This window comes from Melozone crissalis, unplaced genomic scaffold, assembly GCF_028551555.1.
Source record: "Melozone crissalis strain CALT ecotype California unplaced genomic scaffold, PUWL_Pcris_2 ptg000027l_1, whole genome shotgun sequence".
NCBI classification, from domain to species: domain Eukaryota; kingdom Metazoa; phylum Chordata; class Aves; order Passeriformes; family Passerellidae; genus Melozone; species Melozone crissalis.
The window spans coordinates 68,219,432-68,239,826 of record NW_026535805.1 but is presented as its reverse complement, the minus strand read 5'-3'; the positions used below and the strand labels follow the sequence as shown (position 1 = coordinate 68,239,826).

The following is a 20,395-nucleotide window of genomic DNA, read 5'->3' as shown; positions in this document are numbered from 1 at the left end:
AAATCTTATAGATCATATTAGAGCAAACTCAGCCATTTTATCAGCAGTTCCAGGTGCTGTGTTTAGTAGTAATGAGTAAACCCATTCTTCTCATATGGGGATTGTGGTTTTAAATTTTATTTTCAATATATCTGGGTAAGAACCCAAATTATTGTAGATATGGGATATAGTCACTTTTTCATAACCTTGATTGAAGACCCAGAAAATTCCTATAACTTGTCTCATGCTTCCTCTGTTCTCACCTTGTTTCTGCTCAGCCTCTCTATTTATTATGTCTTTGCATTTAAGTTTTAACAGTATTAAAATCTGGTTTACTATATTTAAATAATATGTTTTTGAAATAATCCATACACTGTTTTCTTGAGAAATTCTGCTTCTAGAACATCTTATCTTGGTTTGGCACATCATCAGTTTTACTTAACTGATGCTTATTTGTTTTGCGTGAACAAGACTGAGGGCCGGAAGAATTTTCTGGTTTGTATCTAATAAAAGTTTAGTTTCTGAGAGACTTTTCCCATTGCTTTTTGTAAAACTGTATGCCTATTACCTAGATCTGAATGTTTTTTCAGGACTAGAACCTGATTATGCACTTCTTTTTCACTATTAAGAAGTAATCTTTCCTAATGATTCTTTTTGACGCACAATTTTTGCTATCAGAATTATAGATGTATAAGTGACACTACTGACAAGTGCTGAAGTTTTATGATGGGATTCACCAGTTTGCCGTATATGTGTTTTATACTGCACTGTATTTATCTATACAGACTTATCACACATTAGTGTGTGAGAAAGAGCAGTTTCCCTGAAATTTGAGAGATCACTCTGAGTTATTTGAATGGAGTAAATGTGATGGTAGTAAGTTCTGGACATGCAGGCTGTAAGGCATGTAAAGCAATTTTTTTCACTTTTAAAAAGCATGGCAGAAAACCAATACTGATCCAAACAGGTGAAAACTAATTCATTCAGTCACTCTCATCTCTCACAACTTAATTACTTAATGGAAACTTTAGGTAGGAACAGCGTTATTAGAAGTGTTTAGTTATTGTTGAATGCAATCATTCAAAATATTATTTTCTATTACTTCACATTGTTCTATTTCATATAGAATAGTTCATTTTATCAGAAAAACAACTGATTAGAACAGGATGTGAATAGCTTAAGCCAGTGTTATGTGGTAGTGGTGGTGATAGTAGTTGTACCAGTAATTTATGTATCTACAAATGACTTTGCCATTTATCCCACATACAGACTCACTGGATCTAGTGTTCCTGATCTTATTGTGAGTATGAGCAACCAAATGTGGCTTCATTTACAATCTGATGACAGCATTGGCTCACCAGGATTCAAAGCTGTTTATCAAGGTATGAGCTACGTTGACTATTTTAAACTTATGTTGTAACTTACTTCAACAAATTAATTTCAAATAAGCATTTAGTCCTTTCACAAACTAAATAGATTTTATGCTGTCTCTATTGTTAATTAATAGTAATGAAGACATGAATTTTCAAATATCTACAAAATAACTAAAATATTTGCAAGTAAAAATGAAATTTATGGTTCTAATACATTTGCTGGGAGATCAATAGAAGCTACAAATTTCTAATATATTTGAAAGGTCCTAAATTTTATATTCTGCTAACCCATATCACCTTGGATATTATTTGGAAAATATTGTTAATATTCTAAGACTTTTTGTGGTTGTAGTTTTTATAAAACTTTTTTCACGCCTCACTGAGAATCTTCACAGACCTAAGTCAAAATTAGTATGTAATGAAAATAACTGAACAGATATATTGTATTTTGTATATTATTGTGGAAATTAGAAAGTTGTATAGAATTGTAGAAATTTAACTAAAATAATTATCTAAGTTACCCTAGCCTCATTTGTCTTGCTTCTGTCTCAAAGAAATGAGAATCTTTGCAATATAAATATCTTGGGGTTTGTTATTTTTTTTTTTGATGGTGTGAAATTCAGTACCTTCTGAAGCTGATTAATTGTATTAAAAAATACCTGATATCTCTTAGTATGCATTCATGTATTGAATTTTTCCCGTTTCAATAGGTTGTATAGACCTGCAGCTACAAAGAGCTCTTTCTTATTAACATCTGGTATCATTTTCTGTTAATTTCCATGTTAATTAGTTCACCTTAAGGATAAGGGAAAACACTTAATACTATTTTCAATAGTACCTTATGGGCACATATGATGAAAATTATTTGATAATAATCTTGTCAAAATTAGTTTTGTACAAAAGATGCTGCAAAACATTGAGAGACTTTTCATAGTTCAGTAACTGAAACTAACTGAATTAGAAGAGTAGGAATGCTCCTTAAACATTGTCCATAAACTGAAGTACTCTGTTTCCCTTCATTTCTAGTTACCTTACTGTTTCAATACCAAAACAGGCAAAATAAAGTTTGGAAAGTTATGGAGATGTTAAGGTCAAGTTTAGAAAGCTAGACATTTATTGCGCTAAGAACATTAAGGCTTGCCTGAGCAGGTTTTTAGAAGTAGGGTCTGTGGCATATTGTAAATGTTGAAAGGAACAGGAAGGGGAAATACTCCCCAGTGGTCAGCCAGGAAACATGGCGGCACTTCTCCACACCAATAGTTTTCTACTAGTGGTGTCTCCTTTGAGGCAGGTGGTGAAGATAGCAGTGATTCGGGTTGTAATGCCACCATTACTTTTCCCTAACACTGTCTTTCTTTGGGACTCACTCAAGGTCACTGTTTGTTATTCCCACTCATGGTACTGATTGGAGCATAATAGTCAGATCAAATGTTTTACATTCACACTTTAAGTTTCTGTGAGCACATATTGCTGGATAATATTTGAGTGTTTTAATTATTATTATCTACTTCTTTTATGCACCATGTTTTGGTTTTCTTTAATGTGAACTGAAATCAACAAAATAAGGAAAACAGAGGAGAAAGAAGGTGTGATTCTTGTGAGAATGGCAATCACTTCCCATGAGCATCCTCCATAACAACACTTCTGAGATTTGCAGGTCCATGGCCATGAGAATAACCATATGAGAACAAGGACAATTAAAGAGGCTTTTGAAACACTGTCCTAATTGCTCAAGTGTGATGTACAAGAGCTCTGAATGAGAAATCAGGTGCAGGCTTGTAGCCCTTCTATGGCTAAGACTTTAAGGAATCTTAAGACATTGTGCCATGCATTAAGTCTGTGTAATTACACAGCTCAAATATGTTATTGCATGAGCACAATCACATACTCTTTATCTAATTACTCTTTATCTTACCCCTTCTTGTCTTTTCTGTCATTATTTTATCTCCTGTACTCAAGTAATTTCTAGGGTTTATGTTTATTTGGAAAATATGTTGTCTTTAAAATTTTCACTTGTGAAATATATTCAGTGGAAATAGTGATTATAGAGTGGAGATAGAGTGTTGGCAAAAGTTATGTATCTAAAATTTACACTGTTTCCTTAAACCTTCATAATTTTCTCAAAATTATGAACTTTACCTTCTCATAACCCTATGAAAAAGTTCAAAATTTTATATTTTGTTTATCAGATGATTTTTTTCTGCTATAATTTCTTTCTCGTACATCTAATGTAAATTAATCTGTTGTAATTTCTGTATTTGTCTAATGGTGTTATTTTATTTATGGAGTTCAACCTCTTGGTTCTGGGGACTTTCTGCAAACACCTGGAGTACATAATATGCATTTTGCAGTAGCAATAGCATCTCTTTGATGAAGTATATTGTTATCATTTGGCACTTGGATTTTGGCTTTCAGTCTTGTTTTCCAACCAGTTGTGGGTTATTCTGTGTTTTTTTAGTTTTGCAAGTCAATTTCAGAATTCTAAAGTCTGTAATGTTTACAAGTTCAAAAGTATAGTAAATGTTTTAAGATGAAGGTGAATTATAGATGTTTTTCTCTTTTTCATTTCAATGGTCTCATTAGTTTTATTAGAATTTTCTCATCTTTTATTGTTGATGAAACTTTTAACCATCTGCACTCTCAATTCATTTCCTGCTTTAGGCTAAGTATAAAGTTTAAACTTTTATCCTGTCACAAGGCGCCTGAATAAATCTCCTTCCCCTTGTTTAGCAGTCAAAGAACCTGTCTAAAAATAGAACCTCATTTTAATTGTGAGAAAGTTAATAGATTGTGACGTGTAACCTCAAGGACACTATCTTTGTGATTGCAATTAGCTAAAAAGAAGGAAAACTGCAGTCCTTGATGCCTTATACATGTTCTGTAGACACAAAGTAAAAGACATCCTTATTTGAATCTTTTCTCCCAAAAAGTTGTGAGTTTTGCTCAGGATTGGAACATGATTTCTCCCCCTCTTGGGATATATTTTACAGCTCACCTACTGAATCTTGACTTTGTATCTATTATATTTTTATATTATTACTTAAATAATGTAAGAGTATATAGAAAATTCTTACTTTAACTGAACTTCATCTCATTTTAATTATTAAGAAAGGATATTAATGATGCAGTTCACCTGTGTTACATTATTAGCATGTCCACCTAAAAATGCATGAAATGATGTTTGTAAATGAGCTGATATGTATAACAGATTTTATGTATGAATAGTAAATTTAATCCTATTTACAATTTGCCTGTGGGATGAAGGTCAGGATAATGCAGCATGTTACTGTGACAGCAGGCCTTGTGGCAGTATCGAACAGTGGTGTTAGTTTACAGTTGCAGCCAGAAAAAAGGACTGATAAGGTGAATACATGCCTGAGTTTGGCTTGTTCCACTCATTTTATGGGTGTGCCACATCTAAGGGAAAATGCAATATTATTGCAAATTTTCTTAAAACAATTATCTGGAACAAAAAAAGGTGCCTTGTGGCTGTCAGAATCCAAGGTAGATCATGCAGCCAGATGATCATCAGGCTGCTTCCATGCTTGTGGACCTATTGGCTGTACCACACTGACATAAAAGCACATGACAGCTTGAAGTTTTAGGTGTGAATGTTTTATGACTTTATTATGCTTGAGATGTTTCTCCCATTCAACCCTGTGAACCTGTAATTCTGATAAAAATATGTAATCTTTTGACTTCCAGACTTTTTGATAACAAGTATAACATCTGTTTTATAACCTGTTTAGAATTCATTTTTTATTCCTGACTTTAGATGGTTATGTAAAGTAATTAGGTTATTTCACTAGCCTATCCTTTAGTTCATAAGAGTGTTATAAAATAAATCTGGTGACTCAGTGATATAATTCTAGCATTTTATGTAATTTGAAGTTATTAGGAATTCTTGGAGATGGCAGGAAGTATATCAGCTCCTGCAAGCAGCTCAAAATGTCAGACTTAGAACCTTTATTTGTATTGATGTTCAACTGAGCAGTTATGCTTGTAAGCTCTTCATTATGAGCTTGGAAGAAGATTCTTCTTTCCACTTGAGACTAGTAGAAAAATACTTTTAAAACATATTTCAGTTGGTCAGATAAATGTCAGTTATTTTTGCATAGAATTACTTTATATAGCCTTGTAAAGTATTAGTAAACCTTAAATCAATGCAGTTTTTTGAAAAAAAAATAACATCCCTATAAATTTTATTACACTACCAATATTGATATAAAACTTTATTACTGTTTGGAGGTTTAATGAAACCTGTGCTGAAAAAATAAATGGAATTAAGACTTTCACAATTGGACATGCACACATGGAAATCATTATTGACAGTGTAATGCTTGTAAAGAAAACAGATATAAGTAATTCAGTGAAAACTCTGAGTTTCTTTTGCCTTAACCTTTTCTCTCTTTCATAAGTTTAACATGTATTAAGTTTTGTTCTTGTATTAGGTTTCTATGTATTATAATTCAGAACATTACTCATACATGTCGTTTTGGAGAACAGGAAATAAATATGTTTCATGTGAATATTTTTATTTATCAAAGCTACTTGGTTCTGTGAAGAACTGTCAGAGTTCCACCATAATACTGTATGAATGAATCTGTTTGTCATGATACAAAGGGCAGGTTAGTTTTTTGGATGGGCAAATGTCAGTCACTTAATTTCTGCCACAGTATATTATCAATCATTTTCAGAGCTTTCCTATCTTTTTGTCTCAGCTTTTTAGAATATACTGTTCAGATAAGCCTAGAACAGGCATTTCTCCTTTACAGCATACCTGAATTTTCTTTCAATAAATAAATAGTACCACCAGTAGGTTACTAATAGAGTGAAAAGAGGCACACTACGTTACTGAAAATTACTGCAGCAGTTTCAAAGAAATTTTTAATAGTGGGAATGTGTTTGCCTGAGTTTTGTATAGTATTTTGGGTGGCAGACAGGACACACTTTTCATCTAGAAAATACACATCAGCCTAAGGAACATAATATAATAGTTATATGCTTTAACTTGTTGAGTGTTTTGCATATTTATATATTAGCAGACTGTAGTGGATAAGACCAAATTTCTATCTCTGCCACAATCCTTTACTAAACAATCCCAAGTAGAAGCTCAGTGAAGAGAACAAATAGGAGTAAGCATGTAGCACCCTATAACTCATTCTCCCTCCTAAATGAACAAAATAACAAAACAAAAATGGCTAGATTGATTACTAATTTGTTAAGTTAATAATTTTTCCTTTTAAATTTTTATATTAATTGTGTAACTCTGCTTCTTATGTCCTATATTTATTGGAGGACTTTTCAGATCTTGAAATCATTTTGCTGAACTCTGCTCCACAGAAATACAATCAATGTCTGCTACTCATCTCAGTCACCTTAAAGATTAACATTGATTTGTTCAGTCATGCTGTTTGCAATGTATTAGCCTCTTTTGCTATAGCCTTTATTACAATGCATTCTATTGTGCCTATCACGGACATTGTCAATATGCTGCATAAGAAGATGCATGGTAAAGGAATTAAGGAATATCTTTATTAATGTGTCCATTATTTAAAATTCAGACTTTAACCCTAAAACTCTTGGAATTTTCCATATTTACAATTTGCTTAGGTACAGCCAACACACAGCACGTGTGTTCTTTCTTAGTTATATGACATGACTGGAGCTGGGAAGCTGCTGCCTCCCTTCTCCCCTAGACTGCAGCTGTGTCTGACTGATGACACATACCTGTATTTATATCTTTTCAGCTATTATTTTAACAGGTAAAGTTTAAACCCTTTGTTTGCTTCTCTTCATAAAATTATTAAAAGTTGAAACAATAACATGTCTCTGAATAAGAGAAAATTCTTATGTTTTAACTCAGCCAGTGAAGACCATTCTGTTGGTCAAACTTGTTTGGAAAGAAGTTTCAGATAATAATTAAGCACATTCTGTGTAGAAAACAGATCAGATATTTTTATAGATTTAATTTTTCATATTTTTATATTCAATATTCATTGTTCAGTATGTTTGACCTTAACATGAATGTTATTCCCAGACTTTAAACTTTCAACTGTTTTACCATGGCTTTTAAAAACCATTATTAACATTAGATGTTCTTTTAAAAGACTAGGAACAAATTGTCAAAATAAAACTGGCATAGAATAAGATTCTTGTATCATATATTTGAGCAATAAATATAAGTAATTATCTTTTGGAGACTTTTTTGTTTATTGTTTTACTTCTGACAGATCTTTCTTTGTACTTTTTTCCTTCTACTGAAAGCAAACAAGAATTGGAACTGAACAGTTTAATCTAAGTGTTAGAAACATAAATCCTAGTCTTTTCTTCTTAGCAGATACAGCTAAATTTTAATGTTTGATCAACAATTTAATAATTGTAGGTAAACAGAAATAGGTGTTTTACCAGTTAAAGCCTTCTCTAATTTTTTGATATAGAAAATACAGCAGTGTATGCACCATATACTTAGCTGTCCATTGATGTTGCTTAAGAACACATCTTTTCACTCTTTAGGCCAAAATAAATCTCTTTTAGTAATTTGACTCATTTAATTCATAAAGTGGTGACATAATCAGAATTTCCTGTTAATATATACAACTGAGATTGTTTGGAATTCTTAATGACATTTCATTCATTTATAAAATTCCTGTAAATAATGGTCAGACAGAAAGATGCATCATAACTAGACAGCAATAGATAGCATTTTGTGATTTTTTTTTTTCTCTTCAATAAGAATACTTATAGAGCATTTTATTTTTCTGCCAGTTTTCTGTATTTTTTTACTACAAGATTGAAACCATGAGAACTATATTGCCTCATCATTTTGTAGCCTTTGGATGCATGACAATCACTCTATGGTTTCAAAAATCAAACACTTGATTTTAAATGAGTAAATGTTCATGTTGTCTCACCAGTAGTGACACTTTGTTTAAGCTTTATTTTCATGTCTATGTTACTTTAAATAAACAATGTTTTTTCAAATCGTAATGAGAGAATTATTAAATAACATGATGATTGACACACATTGGTTTGTATCGAAAGAGTCATAGAAACATTTAGGTTGAAAAGAACCCTGAAGATCAATGTGTCCAATTATTAACCTAACTTTGCCAAGTCAAAAAATTCTAATATGGATGCTTTTTTTAAGTCTATCTATCAAAGAAAATTCTGAATGATTTGTGAGAAGTGATGTTATCCCTGAAGTCAATAAACTTTAAAGAAAGCATTGTTTTAATAAGCTTGACAAATATTTAATTTTCCCCTCGAAGGGAAAATGGCAATATCATTGCAATTTTTCTTAAAACAATTATCTGGAACAACAAAAAAAAAATTTTTGAGTCAGACTTTGGCTCACAGGATTTTCTGTGCATGTATGTGCATGATGTCAGCATAATAAGTTCTTTTTGTGATACAACACAGGGTAACTTTATTTAAAAAAAACTAAATGAATATTCTTATTATAAGCTGAAGAAAAAGATAAAATGACCCTAAGACACTGTACACAAAATCCTGCTTCCAATCAAAACTTTATATTAGACATTTTAAAAATACATATATGCATATATAGATATATAAAGGGTATTTCACATATTAGAATAATTTCAAAGAATCTGAATAATCTCTCCCCTCAAAATTTGCCCAAAATTTTTCATATTGTGTTTTTTTTGCATGTGTATTAGAATACATTTTATACTACAAAATTAACTCAGTAAATTTTGCATAAACTTTTAAAATAATACACCTAATCTTATATTTACTGCTATTATATATAAAGACCATAGTCTGTTTTTTAAGATTAACCAACTATAAAATCTGATATTCTTTTGATGAAAAACAGTGATAAACCCCTGCAAATAGGAACTACCTTTATTTTTTGAAAATTTCTATTACATCTTCAAGCAGATGTTCAAAAATGTTAAAATTAGCAAGGTATGATAAATTTAAAGTACAGATTTAGCGGAGTAATCTACCTTAAATCCCCATGTAAGCGCTCTCCTTCAGTGACATTTTCACCTTTCGTAACTACAATTCAATCTTCTTTGAAAGAAGAATACAAATCAACTGGAGAGGATTAAATCAGAGTGATCTGAGGGCAGTGGCACACCTGAGTGAGAAGTTTTGTATCAGCAACGATGAGAGAGACGGGGAGACTGAGAAGTGGTCAGAACCTGGCTTTATTGTGGACTATATATGCTTATATAGTATTCTAGGAAGGCTAGTAATGTTTTACTACAATGATTGGGTTAATCATTACATCAACAAACTTATACATTTTACAATATCCCTTTCTTGCAGAGCTTGATGTAATTTTCTTTTCTGGTAAGTCTTGATTTAATCTTCAAAGTTCTGTTTGCTCTTGCCAAGGCGTTCTGATTTGATAATCTCTTATGCCAACCAGGTCCGAAGTCCCTCATTTGTGTTCCAACAGTTTTGTATGTCTTTTCATGTGGCTTTAATGGCCTTCATTGTGTTTTTTTCCTAGTTAGGGAGAAGTGCGTTTGTGTACATGTTGTTGTGGTTAAGCCCAGCAGGGGCAAGGAAGGAGAGATTCTCCATGCTTCCTTTGAGTGGCCAGACCTGGTGGGACAGTCATTCCATGGCCAAGATGTCCCCCCACAAGGTTTTAGAGGAGGGGGATCAGAGGTGCTCTTCACAGGCAGGCCAGGATATTCAAAAGTACAAAGGTGCCTGCCCAATGCTTTATCATCAGTGTTGGTGTATGACATCAGTGTTCTCCATACAAATCTTCACCTTCACTGATTTCATCCTTGGAGTCCTGATTACTGTCCACTGTAGACCATCTCCATCACTGCTAACTTCTCGTATAGGGTGTAAATTTATTTAGTAAAACTGGTGTCTTAGAAATGCCGTACTGGAACTCGGCACAACCCACATAATGATATTTTTGTACAGTAGATTCATTTTAGCTGTTATTGAGATTTTAAAAAGATCTGGAATTTCTTGTTCATATTCATTTTCCATCTTTTTAAGCTGGGCTAGATTCCTACTATCATCTCAATAAAGTAAATTGCAGTTTTTAGGATTTTGATGCTCACTGGTATGGTTTTCTTTTGGTAACTAACAGCATGAAAAGACAAAAGATGGTCAGATTTGGGTCATTAAACAGTTTCTGCATCATTTGTACCTTCATTATAGTAGGTATAGTATATGGAAATTCATTTATTGAATTTCTCAAATGTCACTGTTGATTACTCAGTTACATGATTTCAAATGGAAAATTTTATTTGAATCTCAAATATTATTGAAAACCCCATACTGGTAATTGGTACTAAATAAAGATCTGTGGGAAATATTAAGCAACAGTTGAAGATTTTGCTTCTGACATGCAGTTGTCTATTAGCGAGATCCTCTAAAAAGAACATTGATTTCACTGAAGAGTTCTTCAGAGTTCTTCAGTGCTTATCTTTCCCAAGTCCTTTCAACCACTGCATGATTTATCCATTGAACTCATAAACAGACATAAATTTTACACTTTGACTGAAATTGATGTGACATACTAACACCTCCACTTGTTGCAAAGTCAGCACATCCTTCAGAACAGCCTTTTTTATATTGTTCTCTCATTTTATTGGCAATTTAGATTAAAGGGGTTTGTTATTCAGTTGAAATAATGGCTTCTGCTTATTGTGTTGTGAAATTTGAGAAAAACAGTACATCCTAATCTAAAACATCAAGGACAAATTTCATGGCGCATTTATGCATTTTGTGCATTTGATTTCTTTGTTGCATATATGGCATCATATTAAAAAATCCATTCAGACTCTTTATTATACATGAAAATTGCTGAATTAAGTTACCAAAAAGTACAATATCTTAGCTTTGTGTGTGTTTGCAAGCTCTGTTTGCTTATGAACATTTCTGAAAACTCAATTTTATTCTAATCATAAAGAATTAACAACATTTACTAGAAAATGGATCATCTGAAATATGGAGTATTGTTGTTCTCAGAACATCATTCATAAAAGATTGTAGATTGAAGTTTTTTAAGTGCAAAAAGTAATTACCTGCATTAAATGGGATATATGTGCAGGTGAAGCTGAATCAAATGAGTTGACTGTCAGTGAAAAACAGTTTGCTACTGCCTTGTACCTTCACCTCTCCTCTGACTTTTCTGAGCCAGCATAGCCATGGCCAGGCCTCTCTTCAGTAGGACATTATGCACTCTTCTTGGAAAGATTTTAAAACAGCATTTCCTTTGCAATTCACTCATGGTCTTGGCATTAGTAGTCTTTTCAAAGGGTCTTTATTTTTCCTTTCAGCATCCAAAGAATAGTGTGATGCTGAAGAAATTCTTGGAAAGCAGAGCACTATTTACTTTGAAACAAAATCATGACAAGTAGATGCAAAAGAAAGCAGTGAATGTCTTGCAAATACTTTCACAGCATCAGTTGTAATATAAAAAATAAATGAAGCATGAGTCCTTGTAAATACATATGTAAACTGTTTCCAGTCTATATCTCCAGTCATGCCTGTTGATGTGTTTTTCCAATCATTTGAAAGAAAAGAAATTTAGGACCATTTCTTTCAGGTAATGAATAAATTTGGCTTTGTTTCAATGCTAGACCGCAATATTAGCATGTGTGCACTTGCATAGCCTTCCTTGCAGAGCTAAGACTTTAGGTGCTTCAAAAAGAAAAAAGCTAGAAGATACAAACCTTTTTTGATATTTCCTATGATTTGCAGTACTCACCACATTTCAATCTATCTGTCTTTGATAATTCCCGGGTCCTAATATTTGTTGCCACTTTCAGTTTTCTAATGTCTATATGTCCTCTGAAACAGTAAAATGTTTTTATGCAGTCACCTTTATAGAGAACATGATAAAAAAAGCTTTCATCTGTTAATTTTTCTATTGTACTGTATTAGCATGCCGTAGAAAAGGTGGATGAGATTTGGTGAGCATCATTTCTCAAGTTTATTTAGCTTGCAACTGAACTTTGCTGGACTGTGTATCCAAATATTGTCATATTAAGTTTGGTTCAAAATCTAATCAGCTGCTTGGAACCATGGCCAGAGGTTCCTCCTGTGGTTTGTTTTTTGGTAAAATTAATACGCAGAGGAAGGAGGATGAATTTTAACAGATTTTAGCAAGAATCAGATGTAAAAAAAATATTCAATTTTTATTTTTTTCCTAATTTCCATTCATTCACTTAATACTATTCCTAATTTCAACTCACAGTATGCTCAAGAAAAGTGAGTGCAACCTATTTATTTGGATTGTCTTTTAATCTGCCAATACTGAAAGTATATAAAATAATCTGAGCATTCTTAATCTGTTTGCTTGTCTACATTGTTAACATTTGGATGTGCTTTCACCAGAACATGTATCCGATAGGAACAGCATAAAAAAATTACATTCTCCCCTGGCTTGTGCTTTTTGGAAAAAAATCAAAACCCAAACCTCACAAACAGCAAACCAAAACAACATTGCATTTGTCAAAAACTTCTTAAAATCACTTTTTATGATTTTTTTTTTTAATGAACAGATTTCAATTGTATCCTGGTTACTCTTGGTTACTCTATGAAGGCTACAGTTAATCTTTGCTATGTGGTAACAGACACAGGATTTCCATGTAGCAGTTTGCTGGGGTTTTTAGGTTTGTTCAGTTAACCTCTACATACAAACAATATTCAGAGGGGCTTTTTTTCAGCCAAATAACCAATACTGTTAAATCCCCATCACTTCCCAACCTATCTTCCTTCCTTTTTTCTTCTGGGTGTGAAAATGGAAAATCAAGATGTTGAATGGAATTTTAAGACTAAGTCCAGTCTATCTAATCAAAGTCAAATGGATAGTTAATGCTCATGAAGACTCCCCTATGTGCCTCTGTGAAATTTCAGTTTTTAATTGCTATCACTGAAATAAGCACATGAATTTTAGTTATTTGTTCATTTATTTTTGTGAATTTACATTATGCCTACAAAAAATTTACATGTACATATGGGTATGTTTATATGGAATAGCTTCCAGAAGGAATTCCAGACGGAAAGCTGTGAGATTTCCTTTACTTGTCTACACAGTAGTTTTGTGTTATGTTCTTCAGAAAGTGTGTTTTCTTGGGGAAAAAAAAAACAAACAAAGAAACCAAAAAACCTCCTTTTGTTAAACCTTGGCCATGTGTTGCGATTCTTATTCCAATAGCCATGTTGACATCTTTGGAAAGAGAAGGAAAGTTTGTCTTGCTAAATCCCACCTGTCCCTAGGGCACCACCCCAGAACTCTTGGGTGACCAATGGGACAGGAGCCATCAAGGCTGGAGGAAAATCAAAAATACTCAAAACATACAAGATACAGATAAGAAAAAAAGGGAATTTTCTCTAGATGGAAAGAGTGTCAATGCAATAGTCTCAAAGTTAATCAAAGAGAGAAACTTTGAGATCTTGAGAAATTGTGCATTGCCAAAAAAAGTTAAGAGAGGCTGGACTGAGTCCAACACTAGAAGGCAAGATTTGTCCTGCAGGCGCAGAATGTAGGAGAGGAGCGTAAGGCCTAAAGATGTTGGGGTTTTTTTGTTTTTTTTTCCTTCAGAAGAATATTTTTGGAGCAATGCTTCCTTCTTCTTTCTTCTTTGCTGAAATATCATAAGGGAAAATTATTTGGATGTGCACTCTATGCTAATATTGCTACATTCAGTTGCTTCTAAAGCTAACATTTTCTGTTTGAGCACTTACTGCTTCTACAACCAGCATTAGAAAAGTACTGAGTTGAAGCTCCAGCAAATACACCCGTGATTGTAATCTTTCATTTTCTACTACGGATCTGTACTTATCACTCCTGGTCTTTAAAGTGGAGGCACACCCACTGTAAGGTACTGAAGTAGATACTCAGGGAAAATAAGATCTTCCCATTTAACATTATTTTATTTCGCAAAATTCTCAGCTGCCATAGGCTTGAGATTTTGGTGAGGCTTTATTTTAAGAGTATGAGAAAAAGCAGTGCTTATATGGGTATATGTGCTTGAGAAGACTACACCCATAATATATGTCAGGTTAAAGCATCTTGAAATAGTGTGGCGGTGTTGTTTACCTATTTTTCTGTAATATTTCTGTAATAAACTGTTAGGATTGGGATTAAAAAGTACAGATTAAGCTAATTGAAGCAGTTCTATTGTCTAATGTTTATTCTTTGTTAGCATTTTTGCTTCAAAATGCTATAATTATTTCATTGTAATCCATTTACTGTGTACTAAATTAATTTGTATGATGCCAGTTCTTAATTAGAATGCCATGTGCCACTAATTTAAAAGGTTAAAAGTCCAAATATATCGTGTCATCTGAGTTTATAATCTGAATAACGTATTGTTTGTATGACGTGGCACATTTTCCATAAAACCATGTTAACTACTGGTAATTATATTTTTGTCTTTTAACCCTTTAGAAATAGTGTTTTTATGTTAGTGGTTCCATCACTTTGCTAAGGATCAGTGTTAGTTTTACAATCCTGTTGCAATTGATTTGCAAGTTGCAGCTCCTTGATTTTCTTTCTAGATTGCTATCTTGTCTTTCTTGTCAGGATTTAAGATAATTTTAAGTACAGATGTTGAAGGATACTCACTTATAAAGGAAGATAAATCATATCATTTTCCTAGTTGGAGGAGACCCATTTGATGCACAGGTATTTTTTTAATTCCTTGGTTCTTCTCTCCAGTTTTTGAGACAGTCAATACATATGACCTTGCTCAGTCATGTGGGATCTCCCTTGTTCTCCATAAATTCTTGAAGATAATTGCTAATAGTTCATTGACTGCTTCAGTTTCAGCACTGAATTTAATTGGGCCCTGTTCCCTTGAATGTGTCTGCATTTTCTAAACGGTCCTTAAGCTGTTCTCTTCCTATCCTGCCCTTCTTTTAATTTTATTTAAACATTTTTATCTAGATAAGAGAAAATGTTCTTCATTCTCCTTTCCTGCAAGCTATTTTTCTTTCTATTAATTTTAAGGACAATTTAATTCTACAAGTTTTTTCACTGCCTTCTGCCTCATTCTGTGGTTTGCCTTTTCACAATATTCACCTTTACCTTATTCTGATAATTTCTGAGGCAACTGCACTTCCTTTTTCCTGTGCTTCCCATTTTCCATAATATTCCAAGTATATTTCCACAGGATAACTCCGTGCTAACTCTTTGTTCAGGGAGCTGCTTGGTCCTTTGTGCTGACAGACCCTGCTATTTCTAGTAGTAAAGCAAGATGAACACTAATTTGAACAATAACATGTTTCTTATCACAAAACATCAGAATACAAATCTACAGTGAGACCAAAAGCATATTGGTACTTGACAATAATAGGTGTTTAAGGAGAAAATGGTGAATTATATGGTGATAAATTAAGAAACAGAATATTTTCTGTTTCCAGTGATGCATGCCTTAAATAATTTGTCTCCCCAAAAGATTTTCTTCCATATGTTTGCACAACAACTTTTTGAAAACATGTATTTCACCGACCAGAAAAAGAGATTTTCAGCCTCTTTAACTGGTTCTCATTTCCTCAGTAACTTTGATCTTTTTTTCCTCCCCTAGTTCTAATGTTACCTTTTTTAAATGGAAGAGCAGTACTACATATAAAATTCAACATGGAAATAAAATTTGTGAATGTTTTTCTGTGAGGACAGAATGATCATCTCTATTTTGTTCACTGTTCCTTTCCTAATAATTCTTAACATTTTCAATAGCTTGCAGTTTCATAGAATTATTTAGTATGCCAGAGCTTCTGTTGCTGGAATCCTAGCAAAGTCAAATCAGAACCTATCATTGTGCCTGGAAACTCATAATAATGATTTTTTTCCCATATTTATTTTTCTACAAATTTTGGTAATGAATTTAGCATGCTTGGTTAGTATGTATCATACTTTTTTTTTTTTTGCTACAAGTAACAAAAAGCTTTTCCCGTATTGCTGCTCATATTTGATATGCATTAACCCCTGAATATGTAACATTTATTGTAAACAAACCAACATTTTATTTTTTCTGCTTTCTGTAATACATCCATAATATTTAAGTACACAGTATATATTAAACTTAAAGAACATATTGTAAAGTTTGTTTTCTGCTTTATTGTTTTCAAGGGTTGGTATAAGATATGATGCAATACAGTGTTATTATTACCAGCAAGCTACCATATGCTACGATACTGAGCTGTCAGTTTAAATTGACTTCCTAGAAAAATTGGGTTTTTTCATCAATCTGATTCTAAAGACATGTTTGTTTGTTTTTTTTTTTTAGTATTGATACAGAATGCAATAAGGTGGAAGCAGCAAAAATTAATCTATTGGATATGATCTGTGGTCTTTTTGATAACAGCAAGGACAAAACATTTCAGAGAAAATGTGAGAGCCTCTTAAAGTGCAGCAGGGCACTATATGATCTGTGAAGGCCTTCTCTTTTTATATTTGGAGAATGATAATAAATTGCACTGTTAAATTTCTTTGAAGAAATTTACTGGAATAATGATAAAGTTGTGGTCATTTATAAAATTGTCATGAAAGGCCATCATCTTTTTAGTGGTGGGCCAACCTCATTTTAGCTTTAATAGCCACTTTTACAGTCCAATTATGTGCTATCTGAAATATTTTTCTGTATTAGTTTTGATTTACCATTCTCTTTTTTAGTAGTAGCTCCTATATTCCATTGCAGGAATCATGTATATAATATTCCTTTTCTCATGTCCTCTTCTGCAACCCTGAGCATCTTTCTATCCCTTCTTATTTTATAAGGGTTTGCTTGCATAAGAGTATCTCCTTTGTGTTTTTAAACTACATTAGGTATTATGACTGTTAGCAAAGGGAGGCATGAGGAATAAGAGGAAATAAAATAAATCATCCCTTTTCTCGTATATGGAACATGAATTTTTGTGACCTCTTGGAGTTTAAATGTTAAACTCTCTTTTCCTTTTTTTTTGGAGGGGGGGAAATGTATACCTGCACCAGTTCACAGCTTCCCTTAATCTATCTTGACTATAAATAAGATTATAATTATGAAATATTGTAAAATAATTAGGTTTTAAAGCTATTGACTTCAACTATCTGATAAAAACCTGAAGTTTATTTTATAGCTCAAAAATTGATTTCTGCTTGTCACATGTGTTAAAACACGTATTTAGTTTAAATTGTATTTATGCATCTGAATTATTAATATGTGACATCATGATTCAGATTTAATGCTTAGATGATTCACTAATTGTCTAAGCTAGGCTATTGGATAGCATGAATGAAAATGCAGCAACAATAAGAATTTAATTTAAACTGTGTATTTATAATCTAGTAACAAGAGAGGAAAAACAATTAATTACTCTTTCCATGAATGGCAAGTTTAAGAGTTCAAAATCTAAGCCATGAATTATTTTATTAAACATTTCAGATACCATAGTCAAAGTCCTTACATCAAAAAATACTTGAGTTGCAATGTGACACCTTTCAAATAGTAGTCATGATGCGTATTTAAATGCTTGATATGACTTTTGAATCACCATATTTCTTCATTTGAAAGAAAACAGATCAACAGAAATGTCTTTCAATTAAATTCAGAGAGATATGACCTTACAGTCAGAAATCTAATGTTGTCATTCTTCTAACATGAAAGAAAGAATATTCCCTGAAACTGAGTAAATATTTCTAGTTTACAAACAAGATGAAAAGTCTGTTTCCCAAGGCTATTGAAAGAGGGTACATGAAAGCCAAGAACAATTGCATAAGATCAATATTAATATTTTGATAACCAGAGGAAGCTGATGTTTAAATTTAAGCTTGGGAGTTTATGTGCAAACTTCATGAAGTTCACGGAGTTCTAAGAACTCACATCAAAAGAGGCTCAACATTGAATAAGTACACAGAATCATCCTAAAAACCAGGGCCTTAATTGCCGTGCTAAATAGGTTAGCATAGATTTTATTTTCATGTTTGTTATTTTAAGAACATTTTCTATCCCATAGGATTTTTCTAAGAGTTCAACACAACTTCAACGGAATTGGTCTGAAATGTTCTCTTTTTAGCAAACTGATACAGGGCATTTCTTAATTTATGAAACACAATCATCCATACGCGTGTTGAAGTAATACACACAATGCATCTCAGCTGCATTTAGACATTTTATAAAATTGTTCAATGACTAAATCAGTACAAGTCAAACAGGTAAAAAATCTGTACAAAACCACAGAGGACAGAAAAATTTTGAAAATTGCTACACACCTACTACTCTAGATCTAAAGAAAGTGTATTCTTTATGTGTAAATACAAAACCATTACTGTGGACTTCTGCGTTTTCCCTTACTTTTGGATTGGTAATGTAATGAAATGTAGCTTTTGACTAAAGAGAATCAGAGAATCATTTAAGATCATCAGTCCAACCATTAACCCAGTTCCCCAACTAAATTATGTCCCTCAGTGCCACATCTACATATTGTTTAAATACTACGGGGATGGTGACTCAGCCACTTCCCTGAGCAGCCTGGTTTGATGCTTGCCAACCCTTTCTGTGAACACCTTAGAGCACCTTCCAGTACCTAATGGGAGCCTTCAAGAGAGCTGCAGAGGGACTTTTCATAACAGCATCTAATGACAGGGCAAGGGGGAATGGTTTTACACCGAAGGAGGGTGTGAGATTCACATTCTCTGAACCAGAAAGAAGCAGTGAGAGAAGCAGAGAAAAGAATGACCAAAACAATTCTTATCTCATTTGCTGCGCCTGTGTTGTGCCAAAGTGGAACGCATTGTGGAAGATTGTGTACCTGAAGGGAATTGGTGATTGGATTCCAGTGTGAGTGTTTTGATTCACTGACCAATTGAATCCATGTGTATTGGGATGGTCAGCTGACAGTCATGGGATTCTGTTGGGTGCTTGGCAGATTGAGTTTAGATGTAATGTAACATAGTGTAATGTAGTATAGAATAATATAGTATAATAAAGTTATTAATTAGCCTTCTGATATCCATGGAGTCCTACTCATCATTCATTCCTTGGTGGGGGCTCCCTGTTTCCAATAGCAGGGTAGTTCTAGAATAGATTTTAGGAAGAAACTCTTTCTTGTGAGGGTGCTGAGGCACTGGAAGAGGTTGCCAAGAAAAGTCGTGGATACCTCATCCCTGGGAGCATTAAAGGCCAGGCCAGTTCTGAGGAACTTGGGCCTAGTGGAAGGTATTCCTGTCCATGACAAAGGGGCTAGAAGTAGGTGATCTTTAAAGCCCCTTGAAACCCAAATTTTATGATCCTGTGATGATTCTATGAATTACGAGTGTTGTCTCTCAGCCTGAATAACTTTTGACTAGAGTAGATTTCCTGTCAGGGATACATACAGTCTTCAATTTAAGGTTTGTGAAGAAATGGATTCCTACACCTGGATGGAATTTTTCAAGCTATTTATTGTCAAAATGCAAATAAGACATCCTCAGAAGTGTTTTATAAATCAGCCATATTTTCTGTATTTTTTTTATGTTGAACAAACATGCACAGACCCTGAATGTTTAAATATAAATAAAGTTAATGTAATTATTTTTGACATTTTTGAGTTATTTGGCTTTTAAACATAAAATGAATTGATTCAAAAATCCTTCTATTGTGTTTCACAAAACCTGAAATTTATCATTCAGTTGCTTTTTATAAAGGGGGAGATGAACTTCTAAAATGTCATTAAAATGTGCATTCCAATTTTCTGTGGCTCCCCACATTTTCAGGAAGTATGTGGAGATGTGCATAGCTGAAAACACAGGTTTTCAGTGCTATTCTGTGGAAGTAAAAGTCAATATCTCAGTAGGAGCAGACAAATAGGAGCTATATTAAAGCATTTGTAGGTATAATTTTGAATGATTATTTATAAATATTCTTTATAAAATTTCTCTCACAATGTTTTATTTGTGTATTTGTGTGCTGGACATTTGGGAAAATGTTTTTCTTAATTTCTACATTCTAACTTTCTGCTGAGACAAATTATTTAAATAAAATAAAATGCGTGCATCAGGAACAGCATCACTAGCTGGTCTAAAAAGCTATCACATTGTGAAATATGTGCCATACCTTTCTCAACATGTCTGT

General features: G+C 33.0%; 1 protein-coding gene across 2 annotated transcripts in view; it reads left to right on the top strand.

The window, feature by feature from the left end:
* CSMD1 (CUB and Sushi multiple domains 1) overlaps nt 1–20,395 on the top strand; it is a 1,069,501-nt gene that overhangs the window by 791,486 nt on the left and 257,620 nt on the right. For both annotated transcript variants that reach the window (XM_054280127.1, XM_054280126.1), the window contains exon 12: nt 1,249–1,361. In XM_054280127.1, coding sequence (XP_054136102.1) covers nt 1,249–1,361 — 113 coding nt within the window. The remainder of the gene's footprint in view (nt 1–1,248; nt 1,362–20,395) is intronic.